General features: G+C 38.8%; 1 protein-coding gene across 1 annotated transcript; it reads left to right on the top strand.

The window, feature by feature from the left end:
- Window positions 1-598: 598 nt before the first annotated feature.
- On the top strand, window positions 599-11,810 carry LOC131066700 (uncharacterized). The gene is made up of 10 exons (XM_059211864.1): window positions 599-737; window positions 873-1,006; window positions 1,127-1,295; window positions 9,708-9,712; window positions 9,801-10,073; window positions 10,125-10,236; window positions 10,321-10,466; window positions 10,603-10,710; window positions 10,803-10,891; window positions 11,004-11,810. The coding sequence occupies exons 1-10, from the start codon at window positions 599-601 to the stop codon at window positions 11,509-11,511; spliced, it is 1,683 nt and encodes a 560-aa protein (XP_059067847.1). The 3' UTR covers window positions 11,512-11,810.
- The last annotated feature ends 259 nt before the right edge of the window (window positions 11,811-12,069 follow it).

The following is a 12,069-nucleotide window of genomic DNA, read 5'->3' as shown; positions in this document are numbered from 1 at the left end:
TACAATTTTAGTCTGTCTAAGATTCAAAAGAAATCAATTGAGTGCGCCCATATACATGACAAAAGGGCCTTTAGGAACTCAGCCATAAGGAAAAGAGGAGAGCCATCCATTTATCTAGGATTCTATAGAGATTTGGCAATCGTTTTGTATGGTTTAGTACAGAGTCATACTTGCAGAAATCACAATTCGATAATTTATCTAGGATTCTATACCGATTTGGCAATTCGATAACCTTACGCTTACCAGTAGGTATCCGTCGTTGACTCTGTACTAAACCATACAAAACGATTGCCAAATCGCTATAGAATCCTAGATAAATGGATGGCTCTCCTCTCTTATATATATATATAAAGCTCACTGGTTAACAGCTTTCAATTACCAGGGTTATCTAAATCATATTCATAAATTCTAGAACATCTGTAGTGTACCTATCTAGCTGCTTGGGAGGAATGCTCAATAGTTATCAGTAAGTTGTTTATGTAGTTGTGCTCAATTGTGGCAACTGTTCATCCTATTTTTAAGTTCACAAATTTTAATCCTAACATGTTTATTTTTGGTCTTCAAAATTATCTGAAATTCCTAATTGAATGCATTCTCCATGAAACAGCTTAGAATCGCTTATCATCCACAAGAGAATTTCAATCTCAGAGATTTCCATCATGCTGTAAATAGCTTGTCTGCAGATCACTTGCTTCCAAGGTCAAAGGCTTTTGAATTTTCACAAAGCCATCAAAAAGGTATCAAGCAGATTAAGCTGCATCAATGAAAAAGGAATTTCTGCTTTTCTTGATCTAGATCACTGTGAAATGGTTTTACCACTAAATCTCAATTATGCTGGTTTTGATGAAGCTGTTTAATGTGGGATTAAGCAGTGTCATGTTTGAGTACACTTTTGACGAGCAATGGAGGACTGTATTCCTGGGGCACTGAAACCATAGGCAGGAAGGTAATCATGATCAGTAGCTTTTTCATGGAGAATGCTGTAACCTTCCGGAAAACTGTGATGGTATGTTGGAAAAAAAACAAATTTTAAGACAATTTTACACTTTTGAATTCGAAGACTCTGTAACATATTTCCAACAATTATTACCAAGTTAATTCCCAGATTGGCATATCATTTTACCAGGATGCAGCTGATCATTGTGTGACAATAGAATTCATTCAGATTGAATGTGAAGTTCATACAAAAGTCCAATGGGGAAGTTTTTCAGAGTCCATGCTCCTAGAAAAGGTTAAAGATTTCACAAATAGTATCTCTGATTTTAAAAATTGTTTGTTCCACAGAGTTCAGAGAGGTATTTTAACTTGTTTTTTACATTTATTTTGTAAGAAGAAACATTTTCAAAACTTTTGTATTATTCAAGATTACTATATGTTGGATTCTCTTAACCTTTCTAATACCATTATAATTTTTACAAATGCAGATCATTGGAGTTTTTGCAGTCTTGTTAAATGGTGGTTCCAAGATATAAAAGATGAACTTAGAGAACTGTTGTGACCATTTCACACATCGCCCCATTAAAATGGGGACCCCCTCTTTTTGCTCGGTTTTGCCTATTCTTCTCTCTGCTTTTAGGGTTTTGGGTAAGTGAGCGAGTCGTCTGGACTAGGGTTAAGCCTTAGGGTTTCCATTTTGACGTTTTTAAGCCAGAGTCCAGTCCATTTTGAGTGATTATTGAGCATCCTCCTGTGGATTGCAATTTTGAATGTCAGTTGAGTCTGTCTAGGTTCAGTCGGAATTTGAAAGCAAGTCCAATTTTTTTTACCTAAGTGCTAATGATGGAATTGTGCATTTTTGTCCGGTTGAATTTTTTGACCAAATTTTGAAAGTTTTGATAATTGACCCCTGGCCTTGGAGATAACCTAATTATGCCTTGTGAAGTGACTGAAGGCCTAAATTCTTGATATTTTGGCCTATAGGGGCAAAATCGCTCCTGTCCCTCTCCCAGGGACCAGGGCGAAATTGGTATTTTATGCATCTTCGTTATTAACTTGTTTCATTTGTCTTGTGCAAGGTCGCCAGGAGATGCAGTTGAACATAAATTGGAGGTTTTGAAGATTTTGAGACTCTAAGATGGCAAGTTTTTCAAGGTTTAAAGTCAAATCGCTCCTGTCCCTCAGCCAGGGACCAGGGCGAAATGGCCTACTTAGGGCATTTTTGGCCTTAGTTGATCAAATTAAAGCATCAAGGACGCAATAAGGGATGAAATCAACATAATGGAGCACTCAGACTTAGTTGTTTGCAATGAAAAGTTGAATAGTTGCCCTTAAGGACAAAAATTGCTCCTGTCCCTCACTGAAGAACCGGAGCTTGTTTCTCAAAATTGCATTGTCCTCGCAGGGCCAAGACGATTTTTGGATTGGAAGAGATCAAGGAGGGCATCTTTTGTCCGTTGAATATAATTTGAAGTAATTTGCAAATGAGGAAATATGCTAAAAAGACAAGTTCGCTCCTGTCTCTCACTGAAGAACCGGAGCTTGAAATCCAAGATCGCCTTATCCTTGCAAGATTTGAATGATTTCGCGATGTGAGAAGAACAAGGAAGGTACATTTTACTCGTTGAATATAATTTGAGTGCACCTCGAAGGAGAAAATTGACCCAAGAAGTCAAGTTTGCTCCTGTCCCTCTGTCAGGGACCAAGGCGAATTTCAAAGATAGCTCCTGTCCCTCTCGCAGGGACCAGAGCGATTTTTCCTCAAGACAAGTTTTGGACCAAGGAAAAGCGAATTTCAAGCCAGAGATGAAGGAAAGGCGACCCAACCAATCCGTCAAAGATAATTTTGAAAGTTGGCGAAACACAAGTGAGCTAATAGATGCAAAATCGCTCTTGTCCCTCTCCCAGGGACCAGGGCGAAATATACATTATCTAGCATTCCCTTCCGAATTTGGTTAAGTCCAGGCCAAAGGGCATGATGGTAAAGATGTTTGGAATGCCTCAAAAAAGAACGAAGTTGCAAATAATCCAAGAACTTGATGAAATTGCCCAAGGCGCTCCTGTCCTCTCCAAGGGACCAGAGCGATTTTCTTAAAGGGCAAGTTTTTGGCAAAGGTGAAGTGAGTTTTAAGTTTGAGGCAAATAAAAGAAGGCGTAACCACTCTATTGAAGATAATTTTTGAAGATTGCTAAGAGCAAGTGAAACTTATTTTGCCCAAGGTGCTCCTGTCCCTCTCCAAGAGACCAGAGCGATTTCCTCATAAGGCAAATTTCTCGCAAAGTTAAAACGAGTTTCATGTTGGAGATGAGTGAAGGAGAGCATAATGAATCCATTGAAGATAGTTTTAAACGTTGGCAAAGAATGATTGAGCCTATAATTGCCAGATCGCTCCTGTCCCTCTCTCAGGGACCAGGGCGAAATTTAGATTCTCAAGTCTTTTCCTTCAAGTTTAGGTGAATCCAAGCCAAGGCACAAGGTGGCGAAGATGTTGGAAATGCTTCGAAGAAAAGTGAAGTTACAAAGACCACGAAAGGTGATGAGAAATGACCAAAGCGCTCCTGTCCCTCTCCAAGGGACCAGAGCGAAATCTTCAAAAAGACATAAAATGCTTGCATTGCAAAGTACTATTTCTTGTGTCCGGGATTCAAGATGGAAGGGAAAGTGATATTCTACGTTTACAAAGCAATTGGAAGTTGATACGATCAAAAGTTTATGCCAAAGACTAAAGTTCGCTCCTGTCCTTCAGTTAAGGACCAAAGCGATTCCTATTAAACTAGCCATTTCCTTCTAAAACTACGTTAAGGCAAGGTCACACAAGATCGAAGATGTCTTTAGGAAGATGGTGAACAAGGAGTTAACGTCAGAGGTCGACAATTTTGAGCTAAAATGCAAAGTTCGCTCCTGTCCTTCACCAAGGGACCAAGGCGAAAATCCTTAGAATATCAAGTTTACTTTGCAAAGGACGAGTTTAGCATGTGTAAAACAAACAAAGATGATCATTCCTTACCTCGCAAGTTGATTTGATGATTTAAAAGACAAGGGCCAAGGAAGAAAAGCAAAAATCGCTCCTGTCCCTCTCCCAGGGACCAGGGCGAAAATGGTTCTAAGTGGCATTCATTCAAAAAATTGAATAGATCAAACTCCAAGTTACGAATGAAGATCCCAGTTTGGACGTAAAGGAAGTGGTTTTGAACGTGAAAATCAATCCAAGTTGACTAAAGCGCTCATGTCCCTCTCCCAGGGACCAGAGCGATATTGATGGATGTCCCTTATTCCTCCCATGTTTAAGCGCCAACATTTTTTGAATTACATTAAGTGCTAATTTCGATAAACCTTGAAATATTTAATTAAATTGGCATTTAAAAAATAGTGCATAAGGCGTTTAATAATTAATTTAGCCTTTTTTAAAAAAATCAAAATTAATTACGAAGGCGTTTAAATTAATTAATTATTAAATTAAATAAAAGGGAGAGCGCTTGGGATTTTATTTTCATACTTTTATAAAGTCGGCCTCCTTTTTATTTAAATTTTGTTTATTATTTGCCTATTTTCAAAAGTCGGCCTATGGGGAGTATAGAGGTAAGCGCTTATATAAGAAGGGGTATGATATGGCATTTTAATCATCATTTAATCATTCATTCATATGCGATTTGGAGAAGGACAAAGAGAAGTGCGAAATCTCATCAAGAAGAGTGCGAATTTTGTTGGAGAGAGCGATTTTTTTCCTCAAGGCGTTGAAGACCCCAAAGGTGGTGGAGTTGACAAAAGGACGCATTTTGCTAGAGGAGGCTCACGTTAAAGACTTCGATCTTCATTTTGCCTAGGCAAATTTCCTTAATTTTGCATCTTTTCTTAGAGTTAGCTCTCAAAGTGAGGTATGGCGAAGTTCCTCTTGTCCAAATTTTGATTTTTGAATCATCCTATGTCTCAATCTTGAATTTTGAATTATGAAATTTTGAATTTCCAGTAGCTCAATCGTATTTAGGAAATGATAACTCAAAGACTTATCATGAAGTTTCCTAAATTTAAACTTTAATCTAATCTATACTTCTACATTGCAAAATCTATTACTTATTATGAAATGTTGTGTAGGTGTCATGATGGCGACCCCGAAGGCAGGAGCATCCACCAGTCGTCCAGCTCTCATGAAGGAAGATCAAAAGAATGAAGAATTGGAGACCAAGATCATGTCGAAGTGGAGCAACATTGGAGATACCAACTTAGGAAACTTCAGTACGAAGAAGTTTCGAGAGGTCCCTTACATTGGCAAGCCATCACTTGTTGCAAGAAGAATAATTGAAAGTGGCATCATTAAGGCGGCCGGCTTCCCTCCAGCAATCCAGTGCCATGAGTTGATGATCGAATGTGCTCGCCATTATGATCCACAATCAAGATCGATCGTGTCCAAGGAGGGAAACACTTTGGCTTACCTTTCGGAGGAGGCTATAAGTGAGGCTTTCCATCTTCCAGAGCACAGAGATATGATTTACAAAAGCCTAGAAGGAGCCAGGTCCATGTACGAAGATGATCCAGACACTTGCCTAAGCATCATCAATAAGAACTGGTTACTCAAGAGTCGTCCTCGCCTGAGCAAGATTCCAAACACACCACATAGGATCGACTTCCAGGAGGAGTACAGAGATTTGATAACACTACTCAACCGAGTCATAGGGGCTCCTCAAGCCTTCTATTTTGAGAAGTGGATGTTCTACTTCATCCAAGTGATAGTTCAGGGAAAAGGAACAATTCATTGGGCTAGAATGATTAGCCATTGCTTGGACGTACAGTTAAGGAGACTGAAGGCTACCAAGTCCTTCCACATGAGTTCATACATCATATATGCCTTGATCAGGAGCTTTGAATATGCAGGATTACCTCACAGAGGAGTGATTGGAAGAGGGCCCGGGGAGGTCAGAGTTTGTGATTCCTATGTTCACTTGCATAATCCGCCAGGAAGTGACTACAAGTTAGTCAATGATACCTTCACGATGAACATCACTAGGACATTGCAAGGCGGAATTTACAATCGGCTATCTCAAGATGCACAAGAGCTTGTAAAGAGGTATGGTGCTTGGTTCATCCAATTTCAGAAATTTACATATATTAGAGTTCATGGTTGTCCTTCACCTCCATACATGTTGTCGAGATATCCGACAGACAAAATAGTGTTACTTGAGGTAACTAGACAGTTGGCAGCTTATGCGAGGGCATTCAGACACAGGCATGGAAATGGAGTTCCTGTGCCTATCATACTAGGGAATTCAGTTGAGGTATGTCCTAATGCTCTAGCCATGGATGATGCAGAGAATGAGTTAGCTTTATATTCATTTTGATTCTTTGCCTTGAGAGAAAGCTTTGATCCTTATGGGTATATAGAGGAGACAGTCGGTAGAAAATACAAGCATGAGTTTCAGATAGAAGACTTTGTGATGAATCTCTCAGATGATCTTGAAGTGAAAAGAAAGATGCATTCCAGATTGCCTTTAGACTTCATCAGGAAATGCAAAATTTACAGAGTGGCCGACCAAGCTCAGGACAGTGGCAGACATCTCCAATCATCTTATGATCGATAAAGCAAATCAGTAAGGCTAGATTGGAATGAACCCGAGATTGTGGATCTAGATGCTTTGATGGCTCCAGTTTTGTCTTGTACTCGCAGATGGGTTGATGTGCAACATCAAAAGTTGAGAGAGCAGGGCATATCTATGACTTTTACTTTGGAAGAAAGACCAGCAGAAGGAGGGGCAAGTGTAAGTGAAGGTAATCCTAATCCCAGAAGCACAAGCGAAGGCAACCTTCGAAGCGTAAGTGAGGGTAATCCTCATCCTAGAGGTTCAAAGAGAAAAGAGAGACCTGAGAAAAGAGAATCCTCCAAGAAGAAGCGAGAGGCCAACCGAGATCGTTCATCCGGCACATCTTCTCGACAAGAGAAGAGGACCCTTGAAATAGAGGAGTCTATGGAATCAATGGTACAAAACGATAAACAGGAAGAAGGGCAGGCACCTCAACGATCATCAAGTCAATCTCTCCAAGTCAACGAGCTACATGAAGACAAGAACGATAACGAAATGACATCTCCTCTCAGAGAAGAAGAAACATTGCCTAAGGAGATACAAGTTAAAGAAACAAGATCTGCCATCCCAGATTGGTTGAAGGAGAGACTAACAAGGGTGATTGTGATCGAGGACAAAGATAATGTGATTGATTTAGAAAGCCTTGTTGGGAATTCTCAAGAAGTGACAGAAAAGAGGAAGGCTACTAAGATGTCCAAGATGATCAGAGACGAGACAGGATCTAGGAAATTACAGATAGCTACACCGGCAGTGGACAAGTGTGAAGGTGAGATCCTCGCAGAGGAATATGATGTAAAGACATTTGAGCTTGGTCCACTCACAGCCGAACAAACACTGGATGAGGCCACCGATTCGTTTGAAGCACTAAAAGACAAGCTTAGGGAAGAAATGGAGAAAAATAGAAAGCTTGAGAGAGAGAGAGGTGCATGGAGAGGCTACTTTAGCCATCTCAATCAGCCTTTGGGATGTCAGGATCCAGCAGTATCTCCTGTGCAGGCACTTCCCCTTGAATCAGTTGGCGAGGCAGAGAGAGTCAGGAGTTTGGTCCAGCTTATGAGCTCTTGGATTGACAAATCTCATACGGTTGCTATTGAATTTGCAACAAGGATGATGCAGACCATTCACCGAGCTATCCAGGTTCTTGAGATCATCCACAACTTAATGATAACGGTAGCCGCCTTTGCTCATACTAAAGATGTTATCATTCCTGTCCTGCAAGTAATCAGACAAACATCAAGGAAGGTCCTAGCACAAGAAAAGATAGTGGATGGAGGACCGCATAGTTTACTTCAGTAGTCAACCTTACTCCAGATGAAGGAAGTTCTCTTCGAGGACATTAGTACCAAATGCAATCATGTTGAGGAGGTCATCCACCCGATCCAGGATAGAGTGTTTGAGGTATTATGTACTATTCTTGGCAGGAGGATCGAAGTTGAGACAGATGTGGATTTACAAGAATTGGAAGAAAGGGTCAAGGTCATCTTTTGCAAAGATGCGAATGTTATCACAGATGAGCAACGGGACCAGATGTTTGCTACCATGCTCCTGATTGAGAAGACCAAAGAACTTGAACCTGCATGGGACGCTGCTCTTCTCAAGGCTTTTGATTAGGTCATCCACTTGGAGGAACGAATGAAGAATCTTTCCGAGATTCCAATTGCTGAGATCGAAGGAATCGTGTCCAGATTCATTGCATATGCTAAAAAGGAGCATTGGAAAGGGAATAAGATTCTAGAAGAAAGGTTGTTATAGATGACATGGCACCTTAATTGTCATTGGTCTATGTATCCTAGATTTTTGTGCCAAATTTAATATTTGGCTATGCATTTAATGTTGTTCAATAAAAAGGGGACTATTTGTAATAAACCCTAATTAGGGTTTAGGTGTCATAATCTTAGCCATTGATCTTCTTTTGATCTGGGCCGTTCATTGTAATTGAGGATGCTATATATACCCTCATTCCTTTTCATTTTGTAATGAGAAATTAGAGAATTAGAGAGAGATTAGAGATTAGCAATTAGATAAGAGCAAGTTACTTTGTAGCAAGATTGAGCTTTGAAGAAGGAATTTCAAACAATTGTTGTTTATGATGGCTTTAAGATCAATAAAATATTGAAGTTATGGTGTTTTATTGCAATTCTTATGGTTATTTTCATGGTTGTTTACTTTCTTGAATCATTCTCAGCCAAAGTAATGTTTAAGTTTGAAGGACTAAGTGTTGGGCTTGATCTTTGGTGAGATTCACTTTCCAAACCACTAGCTTCTTGTTGATTGTAGGAACGTCTTGCGTGGTCAACTGGAGAAACTTGAATCACCTAAACCTTCAATCGTCATTGAACTTTGGATATGTGCCTTTGTGGTAGTGTCTATGATCCTTGATGAATTGAAAGATCATTTGTTACCTTAGAAGATCGCATCAATTTCAGTTGAGTTGTTATTTTATGGCAATATTGAAGTTGGTAGAATCTTACCAAGTCCTGTCCACATTAAGTCATTCTTAGGATTAGACTAGAATTTATCTCTTGCAAGCCCTACTTTTTTGATCTTTTTTGAGAATTTGTTAGTATAGGAAATTCTATTTCGGAAACGTAAGGCCCCTTGATGAAACAGCAATCACAACGACCACTGGTGCTTATCCACACGTAGAGACCCTACATAAAAGAACATTGGAGTCACCCTGATTGATCCTTCTTTGCGACATCTTCAGCAATCAGAGACTTTATTCAAGAGAGGATAAGGTACCTTTGGGTATTTTATTCTGTGTATGATTGTGTACAAAATACACGTCAACAAGAACCTGTGCAAGCAGTCCTTGTTTTCAAAGATAATCTGGTGGAATCTACAAATAAAATTTTCTGCAACTTATTTCCTGCAATAATGCATATTGAAGACAAATTCCGGCCTTGCCAGGTATGGGCACATACGACTCTGCCATTTACAATAGTTTCTTACCTATGCTTTGTTAATTGTGTGAACTAAAACTTAGAGTTGCACTGGAAATCAAAAGCTCTATTTGTCCAGTCATTTAAGTCTCTCTAATTCACTTCCTAGTTTGTTGTTCTGTTGGTAGGAATCTAATTGCTAGATATGAATTCAAATTAGATTCAATCTCTTGTATTAATTTTAGAGACATACTCTGAGGATCAAATTGTTGGCATCTGGTTGTCCTGATTTGAGAGTGTCTAGTTTATTTGCAGGGAAAGTATTTTGGGAGTGCTTATATTGCATATATGCACTTATTATTATCTACAGGAGGAGTCAAATTGTAACTGTTATACTATTTTGTTCAGACATGCAGATGCCATGGAGCTAATACAGACACTGCGAATGCTGTGAAGGAAGGAAATCAAAAATCAGTATGCCCAATTACAGGCCAAGAGCTTGATAATTATGACTTGACTGAAAATGGATTAAAGATAGGTCTGGAAGCAATTTTACTTCCACCGTCATTTAAGAAGATTCCCAGACTTGAACCAGTCTCTACAACAGTAGCATTTAACATCATTCAGTGTGTACGATTGGCTTCTTTGAGTGAAGGTTCTCGCTTTCATTTTTTCACCTTAAACAACACCATAATTAAGTGTTTTATTGAATTATTCCACGTGCTGATTTAGCATTCTATGCTTCTGGATCTTGAAGATCTATTTTTTGGGTCTTCATTTATCATATTAGCTTCTTCCAACCATGTCACAACAGAGGGAGATAAAACAAAGACAAATCATCAAAGTAAGCAACATGCATGAGACAAACAAGCTTTTATTTATAGCAAGAATCTCCCAATCTGACTGACACTATCATGTAACTCGACAGCTTTTTTAGGTCTTTGTCAAGCTCTTGATTCAATGGATTGTGGATTAATTTGCACATCATCCTGTGATGTTGAATGCAAGTTTGAGTCTACTATTCCATGTTTTTATCTACTTCAACCAACCAGCACTGCAAAAGTGCTACTTCGAGTAAATTTCTAGGCCTTTTTAAGAGCATTTCACTTGCAATTGTTATTCATTTTGAACCTCTGGATATGTTTTTCTGTAACTCATCCATTTTGTAATTTTTGTTAAGCTCACATGTTTTCTATCTTATTTGTTGAAGAGAATTGCTGCGTCAGAAGAATATTTACCTATTCCAGATTCAGTTGAAGCAATGTACACTGCTGTACCTGAGGAGTTCATAGCCTCCATCAACTCCAGCTTGACAAAGGTGTTTCTCCTTATACCATTGTCACACATTTGTAGTATTGTGAAGCATTTTAGTTAGATATCAATCCAGCAAATTTAATATTTTCCATGCAGATAGGGTTCCAAGATTACAACCCACTAAACCAAGAGCGGGGTTGTCATACAAAATTGAATTGGCTTGTTAAAGAAAGTTTACAATTCAGGTGTGCTCATTTAAAGTGGTTCCATGTGCAATAGATTATGTGAGGTTTATGCTTCAAAGCAATTTATGAAGGGGGAAAAGTGAACTTCTAATGGGTCGTGCTGTTATTGCAGATCTGTGCCATTGCCAACACCAAATCCACAAGACAATCTTTCAATCAATAGCCAGAATTTACCAATCGATAACCATAAATCTGTGCCCATTCAATCACCAAATCCAGATGGTGAACAGAATTTAGATATCAGCAAATACAGGGCAGATCAAGGGAATCTCCAACCTGATAACATGAGAAAAGAAAGACATGAAAAAATGAATATGTCACCAGGTCTTCTTGCTAAGGGGCAAATTCCAAGTATTCTTGAAAGAATAGAACCACTTAGAACTTTCAATAAGTTGAATAATAGTTCAACTGCATCCCTATTAGAAGCAGTAAATCAGTCAACGCCTAGCACACCACACACCCAAGCGTGCAGTGTATCTCAAAAATCAAAGGCTTTAATGGGCATGAAGAAACCTCTACTTCCTTTTCGGCCATCCCAGCTAGCACGACCAAGCTTCAGTCCAAATCCAAATCGTCAACTTAAGCCTAACTTTAGAAGGATCAAGAGATCAAAAAACTAACTTTATAAGGATCAGATGATAAAAAAACTAACTTCACGAGGATAAAGAAAACAAAGTCGAACTTGTAAATAGAACCATATGTTCATTAGAATATTGGATTGGTTTCAGCTCAGCTGATGGCTGCTAACTAGGCATTGTGGAATAGAATCTTATCAGAATCTTGTTTGTTTACACCTAAGAAACATTCTGCTGAATGCCTAAATAAGAGATTCCAGTAGTGTTGCTCTTGCCAACATACAACAAAGTTACCAAACTAATAACATATCAGATTCCATTCTCTTGAGGTTTGAGCATATTAATGTAAGAGCAAACTAAAGAGCAAACTAAAGTTTATATGTTCTGCATATAACACTTATTGTTAATAGAAGGCACGACTATTCAGTAGCAATATATCCATGACTGAACTAAAGGAAAATCATTTAAGCAGTAGAATGGGTTTCTTCTATTGTTATTAACGTGCCCAATGCAGCATCAACAATTGTTTGCCAACATTTGAATTTCAGATGTGTACATCAAGCAGAGATGTATTTAACTGACTCAGGTGGGATTCCCTGTACA

Source organism: Cryptomeria japonica, chromosome 9 (assembly GCF_030272615.1).
Source record: "Cryptomeria japonica chromosome 9, Sugi_1.0, whole genome shotgun sequence".
NCBI lineage: Eukaryota > Viridiplantae > Streptophyta > Pinopsida > Cupressales > Cupressaceae > Cryptomeria > Cryptomeria japonica.
The sequence above is the reverse complement of the archived record's forward strand: the minus strand, read 5'-3'. Positions and strand labels throughout refer to the sequence as shown.